At 49.6% G+C, this 15,106-nt stretch overlaps 1 protein-coding gene across 3 annotated transcripts in view; it reads right to left on the bottom strand.

The window, feature by feature from the left end:
• DOP1A (DOP1 leucine zipper like protein A) overlaps nucleotides 1–15,106 on the bottom strand; it is a 1,047,530-nt gene that overhangs the window by 242,420 nt on the left and 790,004 nt on the right. For all 3 annotated transcript variants that reach the window (XR_014963003.1, XM_085611023.1, XM_085611022.1), the window contains one exon: nucleotides 5,482–5,561. Coding sequence is in view for 2 of the 3 variants with exons in the window: in XM_085611023.1 (XP_085467149.1) it covers nucleotides 5,482–5,561 (80 nt within the window). In the remaining variant the exon portion in view is untranslated. The remainder of the gene's footprint in view (nucleotides 1–5,481; nucleotides 5,562–15,106) is intronic.

The raw sequence follows: 15,106 nt of genomic DNA, 5'->3' as shown, positions 1-15,106 counted from the left end.
TGGATCCGGAAAGATTTTTGTAGCAATACCCCTTGCGCGTCGCTAGGCGTCGTCTGCGGCTCAGCGTCCGTCGTTGGCGTCGTGCGCCGGAATGACGTCGGAGTACTTAGATGCCGCCCTCGCGCGCTGACGTCAGTTCTTGTACATAGCTTTCCGCGCCAGGGACGCTGAGCCATGCAAGAGACCGACACTGGTGCCAAAAAATCTAGGGCCCTGAAAGGGAGAACCTTAACCCTAGATGTCGGTTCGCAGAACGGGGAGGCTGGGTGGGTCGGTGAGGAATCTAACTAACTAATGTTTCTTACAGATACATCGTTACCGAAGGTAAGTAACTTGTTCATCTGAAACAAACACGTTAGTTAGATTCCTCACCTTAGAATAGATACCCCAGCAATACCAACCCCGGTGGTGGGTCTGCGAACCAAGATCACACCAGAAAGTTCTGGAGAACAGAACGGCCAAAGTGGCCATCCCTCCGGACTTGGCTGTCCAGGCAGTAATGTCTCGCAAACGTGTGCAGCGAAGCCCACGTCGCCGCCTGACAGATTTCTTGCAAGGGGACTCCCCGTCCCAGTGCAGTCGTGGCCGCTGTGGCCCGAGTAGAATGGGCCCGTAGCCCAACAGGAGGAACCTTTTTCGCCAAAGAATAGCAGGTCTTAATACACAACACGATCCACCGAGAGATGGTCCGCTTGTGTACAGCTTTACCCTTCTTAGCCCCAACGTACCCAACAAAAAGTTGGTCGTCCACCCGGAACTGTCTTGTGCGGTCCAAATAAAATGATAGCGCACGTTTTGGGTCCAGACGGTGGAGCCTCTCTTCATCTTTTGAAGGATGCGGAGGCGGAAAGAAAGTGGGCAGCGTGACATATTGCCCGATGTGAAAGGGAGTCACGACTTTAGGCAGGAGAGAAGGATGTGTCCGGAGGACAACTTTGTCCGGATGAACTGAAAGGAAGGGAGGCTTGGATGACAAAGCCTGGAGCTCACCCACCCGCCTAGCGGAGGTGATTGCTACCAAGAAAGCAGTTTTCAAGGTCAAAAGACGGATGAGACAGTTATGAAGGAGCTCAAAGGGAGCGCACATCAGAAAAGTGAGAACAAGGTTCAAGTCCCACTGAGGCATTACGAAAGGAACAGGAGGGTACATATGAGTAATGCCCTTGAGAAAGCGTGAAACAACAGGGGACTTGAAAAGAGAAGGCTGATCAGGAAGCCGAAGGAAGGCAGAGATAGCAGCAAGATAACCTTTCAAGGTGCCCAGAGCAGAGCCCTGCTGGGCCAAAGAAAGAAGAAAGAGGAGAACCTCAGAAAGAGGGGCAGAAAGGGGATCCACAGCCTTTGCTGTGCACCATGCCACAAATTTGTTCCACCGGCAGGCGTATACCGTCTTTGTGGAGGGACACCTGGCTGCCAGAATGACATCACAGACTTCAGGAGGCAAGTCAAATGGCATCAACTGCCGCCGCTCAATCTTCACGCATGTAGGTGGAGGCTGGACAGGTTCGGGTGGAGGACCGTCCCCTGCTGCTGCGACAGAAGATCCTCCCGAAGGGGCAGACGTATCGGAGGATCGGTCAACATAGTGAGTAGCTCGGGATACCAGTACCTTCGTGCCCAATCCGGAGCCACCAAGATGACTTGGGCCCGGTCGCGCCTGATCTTCTTCAGCACTCTGGGCAGAAGTGGTAAAGGCGGAAAGGCGTACAACAGACCGCAACTCCACTCGCGACGAAAAGCGTCTCCGAGCGAGTGCCGCCTTGGAAACTCCAACGCGCAGAACTGCTGACATTGCGCGTTCTCTTCGGTGGCGAATAGATCTAACCAAGGCTCTCCCCACTGCAGAAAGAGACCTTGCGCCACGTCCGAGTTCAGACGCCATTCGTGATCCATCATGCACCGGCGGCTGAGTTTGTCCGCTCTGGCATTCAGAGAGCCCGCCAGATGTTGAACCACCAGGGTGATGCCCTGGTGTTCCAGCCATGTCCAGAGGCGCAGGGCCACCTGACAAAGGGTCCACGATCCCACCCCGCCCTGTTTGTTGCAATACCACATGGCGGTTGTGTTGTCTGTGAACACCTGCACAACACTTCCCCGGACAGAGGGAAGGAAGGCTTTCAGTGCAAGTCGGATCGCCCTCAGCTTCAAAAGATTGATATGGAGCCGAGTCTCCGCCGTAGACCAGAGTCCTCTGATCTCCGCCTCTCCCATATGGCCCCCCCATCCCAGGAGGGACGCATCCGTCACTACCACGTGCTCCGGTTGGGGAATGGAGAGGGATCTGCCGCTGACCCAATCGCAATTCATGAGCCACCACTGCAGCGGTTTCGCAGTGTCCTCCGAGATCAAGACGTGGTCGGACAGGTTGCCTCGATGCTGGGCCCACTGAAACTTCAGGTCCCACTGCAGAGCCCGCATCTGCCATCTGGCGTGAGGTACTAACAGGATGCAGGAGGCCATCAGCCCCAGAAGCCGCAGCACCAACCTGACCGAAATCCAGGACAGAGGCCGGAAGATGGGAATCAGGGCTCGAATGTCCAGGACCCGCTGTTCCGGCGGATAGACCCGGAACTGCGCCAAATCGAGAACCGCCCCTATGAAAAGGAGCTTTTGGGAGGGACTCATGTCCGACTTCGGCACATTGATGGAGAACCCCAGCGAATGAAGAAGGTCTGTCGTAGTCTGGAGGTGGGAGACGACTTGCTGGGGCGAGCCCGCCTTCAACAGCCAGTCGTCGAGATAGGGGAAGACTGGGACCCCTGATCTGCGCAGATGAGCTGCGACCACCGCCATCACTTTCGTGAACATCCGAGGGGCACTGGTGAGACCGAAGGGGAGCACGGTGAACTGAAAGTGCTCCTGACCCACCGTGAACCGCAGTAACGCCGGTGGGCCGGCAGGACGGGGATGTGGAAATAAGCGTCCTGCAAGTCCAACGCTACCATCCAGTCTCCAGGGTCTAGGGCAGCAAGAACCTGAGCCAAAGTGAGCATCTTGAACTGTTCCTTCCAGAGGAAGGCGTTCACGCTTCTGAGATCCAAGATCGGGCGTAGGCCCCCTTTGCCCTTCTTGGGAACCAGAAAATAGTTGGAATAGCAACCACGACCTACTTCTGGACCAGGAACGTGCTCGACGGCCTCTTTGGCCAAGAGGGCCGACACCTCCTCCCGGAGAAGATGCAAATGATCCCCCGACATACGGTGGTTCTGCGGTGGCATGGCTGGAGGGGTCGTCTCGAAGGGGAGGGAGTAGCCCCTTCGGACGATTTGCAGCACCCACCTGTCCGAAGTGATGGAGCGCCAGTGGAGCAGGTGATGGCGAACTCTGCCCCCCACTGGCGTTGAATGGGCCTGAAAGCTCGGACTAGGAGGGCTTTGAGGCGGATGCTGCCGGGGTGGATGTGGACTGACCGGCACGTTGTCCTCCAGAACCGCCTCGGCGGAAAACACGTCCGCGACCGCGTGCAGGTTGGTTCTGCGGCCGATGGCTGGGCGCACGTGAGGAGGCGCCCCTTCCTTGGCCACGAAAGGGGCGAAAGGCGGAAGTTTGCGGCCTCGGGGCCGAAAGACCCAAGGACTTGGCCGTGGCCCGGGAGTCCTTGAATCGGGCCAGCGCACTGTCCGCCTTCTCGCCAAAAAGGCGAGTGCCATCGAAGGGCATGTCCATGAGGGAGCTTTGGACATCCCCGGAAAAGACGTGGACCTCAGCCAGGCGTCGTGAGGTCCACGTCGTGAGGTCGACCGGCGCCGGCAGAGATCCAGGCCTGGATCCCTTGGGGACCTGCGGCGTCGGGGCCGGAGCCCTCGACGGCGCCGGGGCCGGAGCCGCCAGCACGCGAGGTCGCCCAGTCAACCCTGCGGGGCCCGAAGGCGCGCCGGCAGGCGTCGACGGCAGAGGCAGATTCCTCATGGCCGAGAGGAAGGCACCGACCTCCGCCGGAGTCGCGTTAGTCCCAGGGCCCGGAGGGTATGGGGACGAGCACAGCTCCTGCGCCTCCGACGGAGCCGCGGGGGTGGAACCACCCGGACCCTCGGCCGGGTCGCGCGACCGGCGAGGGGAGTCCGAAGGGCGAGGACGCTGCTTGGACTTCTTAGAATGTTTGGAGTGACGGGACTTACCCGAAGATTCCGACGAGCGATGTCGATGGCTGCAGCTCCGCGAACGGTCCTTGGACCTCCTCCTGGACCGAGAGCGACGCAGAGCCGAGTGTCGAAGCTCGAGTAGCTTACAGGACCGCTCCCGCCTAGCCTTCGACGTCAAGGCCTGACAGTCGGGGCACGACTCCGCGTCATGGTCGGTCCCCAGGCAGTACAGGCACCGGCGATGGTGATCCGTTACCGACATCAGTCGGTGACAGGCGTCACAATGCTTGAATCCAGGCATCCTACCGGCACCAGATGTCGAGTCGAGTAACCAAAAGAGGTCAAAAAGTTAGTCAAAAAGTGACTAGGGGTAAGCTCTTCCCGGATCGGCGCTTACTGGCGCGGAAAAAAGAAGAACTGACGCGAGGGCGGCGTCTAAGTACTCCAACGACGTCATTCCGGCGCACAACGCCAACGACGGATGCGGAGCCGCAGACGACGCCTAGCGACGCGCAAGGGGTATTGCTACAAAAATCTTTCCGGATCCAGCCTGACGCCTGGGGATATTCTAAGGTGAGGAATCTAACTAACGTGTTTCTTTCAGATACACCTCTCTGAATCTGTGTGCTGCATCTGACTGTGCGTACCACTTACAGAAATGCCCCTGAAGAAGGAACATCCATCCTGAAATGCATTGGGCTATGTTTTTTGTAATGACATTGTTTTAGAATTGTTAGTTTGAATCATTATAGTACCAACAGCACAGTGATCTGTATGTATTTGCATTTCAAATCACTGAAGAGTTTCATGGTTTAAATTCAATGCAATAAGATTAAATAATTTTGAGAGAAATGAATTGAATGTTATGTTTTCATGCTTAACAAACTGTATATCATTTAAAGTTGTGCGCACCTGTGTCCAGCAGGCTGGTTGGCTGCTGGCCTTCTTTTTTGTACAAACAGAAAGGAGCAACTCCAGGTGAGTGGCAGAAGTATTATCTACAGCTCTTTAGCACATGGAAAAAGGGCCACAGTGTCCTCAAAAATATCAGGTGGAAAGGGGTCAGAAAAGGGAAGAGAACGAAAGAGGGTTGTTGTTCAGCTCGCAGCTGGTAACACAAAACTACAGGTATGCATGGTGAGCGCTATTACAAGGCTCATTTGAGTACAATAGAAAAATGTGTGTAAAACGGCACAATCTTTTGCCGTATTAAATCACTTGGTATATGTGCCGGCCTTACCTGCCCTATTTTACCAATCGGTTAGCCCTGTACTCACCCATGTGTTCATTCCCACATTTCTCTACTAAGGCATACCATTTATATTTTATATTTCATTACATTTCTAAAGTACCAATAGATAGTAGATAGTTTAAGAACAAAAGACTCAACAAAATTTACCTCAGCAAGCAATGAAAGTGCATGGACACTATAAACAGAAGGTGCAATGTTTGATGTTTCCAATGCTGGAGATAATATACCTAATAATAAAAGAAGAAATACAGTTAGCTAATGTAAATAGATTTTAAAAAGGGTTAGGGATATAATCAGCATTCATATGCATTCTAAATACTATTTATATTGGTTCAATTTAGGGCTGGGGGTTTAGGTTACATTATCATAAGGGAAACATTACATTAAAGTAAAAATAATATTAAGGAAAAGTTTGCATTTCAGTAAAATACAGTTTTAGAGATAGTGAACAAAGTGAAGGTAGTACAAAGTAAGAGGCAAAGTAAAAGGTATTCAAAAACTGTGGGCAGATGGGAGAAATAAAGGTAGGCAGAAGTAAAGGTGGAGAAGTAAAGGTCTAGGGATGCAAAGGTACTGGAAGAAAACAAATTACTTACCTGTAACTGTAGTTCTCCAGTATGGGAGCTTTCATAGATTGACATGCCTGAATCATTCCCCGTCGAGACGGGAGTCACCGGTACATAAAAAAGCATTGCTTAGTATTATAGCAAACTGAAAAAAAAGGCCTAGGCCCATTTTCCTTTTGCAACCCATAACCTTCGTTATGTAAAAAAGGACTAAACTTGTCTCTGAACCAATTAGAGCCTCTCAACCTCTAGAACACTCCTGAGAGAACCTTAAGCCCCTCAAATTTTCGTGCACTTGTGCCATAACACCTTTTGTGCTAAATCCGAGATGAGCCTCTCAGGGGAGGAGGGTGGGTTGCATGTGAATCTATGAAAGCTCCAATATTGGAGAACTACAGTTACAGGTAAGTAACTTGATTTCTTACTCCAGTATTGGAGCTTTCATAGATTCACATGCCTGAATCAGAATAGCGAGCAGTAAATCATTGCACATTTTTTGTTACCCAAGACCTGGAACAAGGGAACATATGTAGTATGATAAAAGCGGGCTTCCTATACCAATACACACATAAAAAATACTCTGCAAATTGCATCTAATACAATGAACAACAATAAAATGCGCAAATGTAATCAATAAAGGAAGGAGGGATGGTAAAGAGGGCTCACCGTTACTGGATAAGGTTCCTCAGCACCGCTTCTCCCACCGACACATCTCTTCCTGTGGCTGCATCCAAGCAGTAATGCCTGGTGAAGGTGTGCGTACTTGTCCAGGTTGCTGCCCTGCAGATATCATGGATCGGCACTCCCGCAAACAAAGCAGTAGAGGTGGACACTGCTCTTGTCGAATGGGCATGGACTCGTGCATTCAGAGGTCGCCCAGCTGCCTGATGACAATACTCTATCACACTGGAAATCCATCTGGCAATTCCCACTTTTGACAAAGGGAAACCCTTCCTGGGTGCGCTGAAGGCGACAAAAAGTTGTGAAGATTTGCGGAAAGGTTTAGTTTTTTGCAAATAGAACTTTAGACAGCGTTGGATATCCAGCGAGTGGAGAGCTCTTTCTGCCGCTGTTTTTGGTTGAGGAAAGAATCGTTTGAGAATTAGTGGCTCATTTAAATGAAAATCAGCTGGTACTTTTGGAATGAATTTTGGATTAGTCCCGAGTATCTATCCTCCTTGAATTGTAAGAAAGGGTTTTGGACAACGAGAGTCTGTATTTCCCCCAATCTCCTGGCTGAAGTGAGCTCGATGAGAAGTGCAACTTTCCACGACAGGAATTTAAGATCTGCCCTGTGTATTGGCTCGAAGGGCCGTTTCATTAAGTAGGAAAGAACAATGTTCAATTGCCAGAGAGGTGATGGAGGCTTTACTGGAGGAAAAACCCGGAACAATCCTTTCATAAATTGTTTGATGACTCTTGCGGATCACAGAGATGGTCCAGAGGAAGTCCTTCTGTAGCGTGATATGGCAGCTAGGTGTACCTTTATAGATGCATGAGCATAACCAGACTTTGCCAAAAGCAAAATGTATGGAATAATCTTGTGTGCTGCTGAGTTCAGAGGAGGAATGTTACATCTTTTGCACCATAAACAGAATCTCTTCCACTTCATCCTGTACATTTTGTTCGTACTATCCGCTCTGGCTCTAGAAAGTATCTCTCTGCACTCCGTTGGGATGTTTAGATGCTGAAATTTGCAGTATTCAGGAGCCAGGCCGCTAAGTGCAGTGATTTCGGATCCGGATGAAGTACTTCTCCCCGGAACATCGTCAGGAGTGATGGTATTGGTTGGAGGCGAATCGGGCGTTCCTCCGAAAGTAGCAGAAGCTCCGCGAACCAGTGTTGCCTGGGCCACCATGGTGCTATCAGGATTATATTGCACAGTTCTTTTTTGATCTTCATAAGAACACGCGGCAGGAGAGAAATTGGAGGAAAGACGTAGGCAAAGACGCCTGACCATGCCATCAAAAACGCATTCCTTCAAGATCCCCGTTGGGGAAGCCAGCTTGCGAAGAACTGGCATTTTTTGTTCTCCACTGTTGCGAAGAGGTCTACTGCCGGTTTTCCCCATCTTTGGAAGATGCTGTTTAGACTCCCTTGGTCGATCTCCCATTCGTGGCAGGTGGATTTGAGCCTGCTGAGAGTATCCGCCTTGACGTATTGTTCCCCTGGGAGATGTTCCGCTGTTATGGATATCCTGTGTTGCAGCGCCCATTCCCATATCTTTTGGGCTTCTTGAGACAGGGAGAGTGATCTTGTACCTCCCTGTTTGTTTAACCTCTTGCGTGCTCATGACGGAACCACTCCGTCATGAGCCACGGGCGGCGTGTGCTCATGACGGAGCGGTTCCGTCATGCTGCGGCCGCTCCGCCCACGCGTCGCTGATTCCCCGCCTGTGCGGGCGAATTAACGAGTGGGCGGAGTTGTGACGGAACCCCTCCGTCATGAGCACAGCTTGCCCGTGACTCATGACGGAGTGGTTCCGTCACGAGCATGGCGGCGCCGCGCTCACCCCCCATCCCCCCAGCGCCGCGGCGGAATTTGCGCCGCGGCGAAGGGGTTAAATAGTGCATTGCTGTTGTGGTGTCTGTTCTTATTAACACAGCTGATCCCTGTATCCTTGGTAGGAACGCTAACAATGCTAAGTGGACAGCTCTGAGTTCCAAGAGGTTGATGTGCATTTGCTGTTCGTGCAACTTCCAGCGACCGCTGACTTGGAGGTCCTGAAGGAACGCTCCCCAGCCTTCTAAGGACGTGTCTGTCGTAATCACCAGTGGGGCTGGCTGTGTAAGGAATGAAAGACCCTGCAAGATGTTCCGTTTTTGGGTCTAACATGTTGCCGCGTGGACCATGGTCGGCGTTACCCTGAGTATATCGTCGAAGGATCCTTCCGCCTGATGCCATTGTGGATCCAGTTGCTCTTGCAACGGACGCATCCTTAGCTTGCAGAAAGGTACGAGGGGAATGCAAGATGACATCGTTCCCAGCAATGATTTGTACTTGCGTACTGAAAGACACTTTCTTCTTATAAAACTCTGGGATAGACATATTATTCCCGGCTGTCTTTCCTTGGAGGGGAACGCTTTGTTTACACCTCTGTGTCTAGTATCGCTCCCAAGAAGGTGATGTTTCGTGTCGGCTGAAGAGATGATTTTTCTATGTTTAAAGTCAGACCAAACCTGGCAAACAGTACCACGCAAGCCGTTGTTGACGACCGGGTCGATGCTGCTGATGGCGCTTTGACTAACCAGTCGTCGAGGTAAGGAAATACTTGGTGTTTCTATTTCCTTAGAACTGCTGCCACTGGGGCCAGGCATTTCGTAAAAATTCTCAGGGCTGACTTCAGGCCGAAAGGCAGTACCTGGAATTGGTAGCGCTCTCCGGCCACCATGAACCGAAGGTACTGCCTGTGGGAAGGATGGATGGGGATGTGAAAGTACGCATCCTGTAGGTCCAATTTGGTAATATGATCTCCTGGGTTTAATAGCAGCAGAATATCTTGGAGGGAAACCCTTCTGAAAGATTGTTTCTTGAGATAGGTGTTTAGGGACCTGAGGTCCAAAATAGGACGCCATTGGAGAACATTTTTCTTGACTAGAAAAAAACGGGAATAAAATCCCCTTCCTCTCTGGGAGTTCGGTACCGGTTCTATTGCTCTCTTTTGGAGCATTGTCCGAATCTCCAGACGCATCTGATGTAAGTATTTGACCTCTTGATGTTTTGGTGGTGTACAACGGGGCGTTTGCAGAAGTTCTAGAGTGTGTCCGAATTGTATTATGTTGAGGACCCATTGGTCCGTAGTTATTTGCTGCCAATTTTGAAGATGATAAGAAATGTTTCCACCCAGGGGAACATGTGACGTAAGAGGAATAGGTGTAGCAGGAGTCAGAAAGTCGTCATTGTCGACAGGTATTGTCCTTCCCCTGACGACCTCCTCGACCTCTAGGAGTAGATTTTGTGTAACCTCCTGTTTGTCGTTGTGTATACTGTTGACGGTAGGGCTGAGATGAGGTGGAGTAAGAAGTGTATCTGCCTTGTTGGTAACCTCCTCTATAGGAGGATTGGCCCCTACCTCTAGAGCCTCGACAAGGAACCTTCCTATATTGCAGCGTTCCCAGTGATTTTGCGGTGTCGGTATCTTTTTTGATACTCTGCAAAGCCTCGTCGATGTGTTTCCTGAACAAATCCTCTCCATTGAAGGGAAGGTCCAAGATTTTATTCTGGACTTCAGGCCTAAACGCTGTTGCTCTCAGCCATCTTTGCCGGCGTAAGACTGCCGCTCCTCCCAAAGATCTGAAGGCCGTGGTCGCAATGTCCATTGCGCAATCTATGACTTCAGCCAAAGTTCTTTCTCCTTCTTGGAGGATCTTTCTGGCTTCCTGTCTATCAGCTTCAGGAATGCTGTCTATGTAAGGTGAGAGGTCACACCACATTTGTCTATCATACCTGCCCAGAATGGCCAGGGCATTTGCCGCCTTAACTAGAAGGGCATGCATGGAAGAAAATCTCTTCCCCGCATTGTCCAAGCGCCTACCCTCTCTGTCGGGAGGTGTCATAATTGGAGCTGATGGATTCCTTGATTTTTGCTGAACCGCCTGGGTTATAACTGAGTCCGGCTTGAGGTGGCCTAGTAGACAAGCTGGAGCATCCGAGGGCGCTTTATATTTCTTGTCCAGTCTGGCGAGTACTGGAGTAACCGTTGCTAGTATCTCCATGACCTTGAGACCTTCTTCCCATAAATGACTGACAATCGGGAGAGATCGAACTGCCTTGCGATACGGCTCCTTGAAATCGTACAAGAAACATTCCGTCTTGTCAGATGACATGGTGAGCGCAAATCTCTTTGTAGCTCTCTCCATTAGATTATGGAACCCCCGATGTCCTCCGGAGGAGAATCGTCAGGTTTCGGTGAAGGAGACGAAGGCGCCGGAATGAGATAATCGTCCCACTCTTTACTAGGGTCTGTTATCTCTCCCTCTTCCTGCTCATCATAAGAGGTCACTGGATCTTGTTGTGGTTGTGGTGATATAGGCAAGGACTCCAGTAAATCCTCTTGCCGTCGTACTGGCGTACATGGAATAGAGCGTGGCTGGGATGTAGTCACCGGTATTCTTTGAGAAGTATGGTATAGGATGCCTCCTTTTATAATCATCTAACATAAACTGCAGATCCGTTAGCAGTGAAGACGGAACGCTCACCATTTCTTCCTGGTATTCCTTGCGATAGTGTTGCTGGGGACGATCCTGAAACCCCTCATATTCGTCTTCTTAGTCATCCTCTTGGCACTTTACATGCAATTACGACGGGTTACTGGCATAGCCAAAAGGGCCATCATTATCTTCCTCCTCCTGTGACTCTCTATCTCCTCTAACAGGTGGGATGGTACTAGAGGTGTCACCTTGCTTGGAGAGGTAAGATCTGGGGTAATTCTCCTCTTCCTGGCAAAATCCCGATTTTCTGGGGTTTTTTCTTTCGTCGACAAGCCCGTCGACGAGATCGCCGTCGAACCCATCGTCGTTGATGCTGCCGTCGACGCTGCTGTTACTGTCGTCGTCGACGATCCTGTTGTTGCTGCCATCGACGATCCCGTCGACGACATAATCGTGGTCTTAGTCGATGCAGTCGTCGAAGGTCTCGTCGTCGATGACGCCATCGTCGACGGAGATATAGCTTTAATAGTAAGTTTTACCTCAGTTTTCTTCGTCGACGACGCTATTTTCTTCATCGACGCTCCAGTTGAGGGCTCTGAGGTTGTCCTCTTAGTGTGTTTTACCCCTGAAGCATGACCCTTGCTCTCCTTTTCCATACGTGGAGGAGATTTTGAGGGACTGCGCCCTGAAGACCAAATAGTTATCTTTTTAAGAGCCTTCTCAGGTCTTTCCCCTTAGGTATGAGCCTGAGGAGATCTGCTTCTTTTCTGAGATCTCCTAGAAGTTGTAGACGCCTCATCACTGTCACTAGACATGACGTCTTTCCTGGTCTTAAGTTTTTGAAGCCATAGTAAAAGCCTTCCTTCACGATCCAGCGTTTTATTAGAAAAGGTACGACATACCTTACAGTCCTTTGCCTGATGGTGTGTGTAAAGACAGTATATGCAATCCTTAGGAGGGTCGTCTGTATATAGCCTTTTCTTTGAACAGGTAGCGCAGGCTCTAAAAAAACCTTTCTTCTCCTTGTCAGCCATTCTCAGGAGTTGGTGAAGAAAAAAGCAGTTGAAGAAACTCTCCAATCCAGAATGAAGTAGAAATAAACTGTAGAATTTGAGCAAAGCTCAAAGGAGACTCCCTAGCACAACGTGCGGTAGAAAATCTGAGGGGCAAAAGGTTCTCTCAGGAGTGTTCTAGAGGGTGAGAGGCTCTGATTGGTTCAGAGACAATTTTAGTCCTTTTTTACAAAACAAAGGTTATGGGTTGCAAAAGGAAAAGGGGCCTCGGCCTTTTTTCCAGTTTGCTATACTACTAAGCAATGCTTTTTTATGTACCGGAGACTCCAGTCTCGACGACGGGGAATGATTCAGGCATGTGAATCTATAAAAGCTCCAATACTGGAGTATGTATAAAGATATACAACCATCAGAAATAAAACACAAATAAATAAAACAAACTTGAGAATATTCTGAGATCAATTTATAAGCTATTTCATTATTGGAACATTATTTTCTAATAAATACAAAGATTCCTTATCTGGAGAACAGAGACATTGCTTCGTTATCTGGTGCCTGAAAACAGAACTAAGACCAGGCATGAACAGATGCATACATTTGTAAGAGAGATGCATTCATCAAGGAGCTACCCTTCAATATTGTACAATATGAGAAACCCACAAAGAGCTAATCGCCCGCCTGATGGCTTTAGGCATGACTGATAAAAAAGCTCAGCGCTCTTCTGAGGTCCAAACGATAGAGTCTTTCATACTCTTTGGAGGGATATGGTGGGTCAAAGAACGTATGGAGTGTAATGAACTGTCCAACACTAAAGGGAGTAACAACCTATGGTAGAAAGGCCACTCTGATTACCAGTTTGTCCATAAAGAAGATGATTTAGGGCAGTTCAACTGAGAGAGCTTGAAGCTCACTCACATGACAAGATGAACTTATCACAATGAGAAAGACCATTTTCAGGGTCAGCAGACGTAGTGGACAGCTGTACAAGAGCTCAAAAGGGGTGTACATATGCAACATAAGAACTACATTAAGGTACTACTTTGCATCACAAAGGGTTTAGGAGGAAGCGTGCAGTAAACCTTTAAGAAATCACATCACAACAGGAAATTTGAATAGACAGGTTGGTATGGTAAATGCAAAAAGACAGAAATTGCCGACAGGTCTCCTTTACCTGTACATACAGCAGGGCCTTGTTGGGCCAACAGAAAAAAACTCCTGACAAGCCTGCAACGGGTCGTATTACAGGTGCCACAACAAGTCACAAACTTTTCCCAGTGTCCAGAATAAAAAGACTTTGTTGAAGGATGCCTGGCAGCAAGGATGGCATCTACTACTTTGAGGGGGAAGAGTGAAGCAAGTCAATTTCTGTTGTTCAATCTCCACACATGGAGGTGTAGATTACACAAACCCAGGTGAAAGACCCTGCCCTACTTCTGCTACTGCAGATCTTCCAAAAGCAGCAGTATGAAAAGAGGAAAGATACTCATGCACAAAGTTTTGGTATTACACTCTTCTGGCCCAATACGATTTCTAAAGGGTGACATGGGCACACTAGTTCTTGCTCTTATTAAGAACTTAGGGTAGGAAAAGTAGCATTGGGAAAGCATACAAGAGTCTCATGCTCCACACTAGCCAAAATAAATCTCCACGAGAGAGACGTCTTGGGAACTCCAGCATGCAAAAGTGTTGACATTGCATATTCTCAGGAATGGCAAAGTGATTGAGCCAGGGTTCTCTCTATTGCCCTGATGATTCTGCAGATGCAGAGGCGCAGGGCCTCCTGGTACAGGGCCCACAAGCACATCCCGCCCTGCTTGTTGCAACACCACATGAAGGTGGTGTAGACCTGAGAGGTCCTGAACCAGTTACCTCTTGATGGATGGCAGCAAGGCTTTCATCGCCAAGTGAATGGCCCACACTCCAACAAGTTGATGGGAAGGTGGGTCTCTGACGGAGACCAGAGTTCTCTCTTCTCCACCCAGACCCCTCTCCCAGCTGGTGTTGGGAGAGGGGTCTGCCACTGGTCCAAATGCAGTTAAGCAGTCACCACTGTAAGTCTATTGCAGTCTTTTTTTATACCTTGCTGTTATCTGTCAGGTTCCCTTGAAGCTGGCCCTATTGAGACTTCAGAACCCACCGCAAAGCCTGCATATGCCACCTGTCATGTTCAACTAGCAGGATGCAGGAAGCCAGTAGTCTAAGAAGTCTCAGAGCTGCCCTCACTGACACCCAGGACTGAGGCTGAAACATCTGGATCATAGCCTAAATATCCTAGGCGCTTTGATCTGGAGGAAAGGCCCAATAACCCATTGTATCCAGGATTGCTCTGACGAACAGTCAGGTTTGACTTTGACACACTGATAGTGAACCCCTCAACCCAGACTGGGAAGCCTGTTGCTGGGGTGGTGGGCCTTGGAATTGTCGGTCTCTAGCAATATTCTGAAATGGGCAAAACTGTTGCAGAGACTGGTTTGCGGGTGTGGAAAAACAGAGTAAGCGCCCTGTGGCATTTTCTTTCTTTAAAACGTTCTAGAGCAGAGTCAGGCTTCTCACATTATAGGCAAGACCCCTAAAAAGGCATATCCATCTATGACACTTGGGTATTACCCGGGAAGCCTGTGGATCTTGTCCATGTGTGTCGTCGGAACATCACACTAGAGCTAACTGTTGTTTTGTTTTAGCCTTTCCATATCACGTGTTAGGCCGCATCCTGGCCATCCTGAATGGTCTGCGGCAAATTGCCATGGGATTCATCTGAGAATGCTGGTAAGATCCTCTTAGCCAAGATCCATAATGCATGGTAGTACCTACCCAACAAACAGCTGGTGCTGACTGACCAAAAGGTGAGGATCGCTGATGAGAACATTGTCCTCCCAAATGTCTGAGTAGTTTTTGAGTCTGAGTCTGGAGTCGTACAGAAAGAATTAGGATTAACCCTGCTAGTTGATGCCGGAAGTATGAGGCCCTCAGGAATAGGATGCTGCATCAGGAAGGGAGGGTCCTCTTGAACAGGTCTATGGCGTTGCGCTCCCTGTCTGCTTTC

This window comes from Triturus cristatus, chromosome 6 (genome assembly GCF_964204655.1).
Source record: "Triturus cristatus chromosome 6, aTriCri1.1, whole genome shotgun sequence".
In the NCBI taxonomy this organism is placed as follows: domain Eukaryota; kingdom Metazoa; phylum Chordata; class Amphibia; order Caudata; family Salamandridae; genus Triturus; species Triturus cristatus.
Note: the sequence above shows the minus strand (reverse complement) of the source record. Positions and strands in the feature narration are given on the sequence as shown.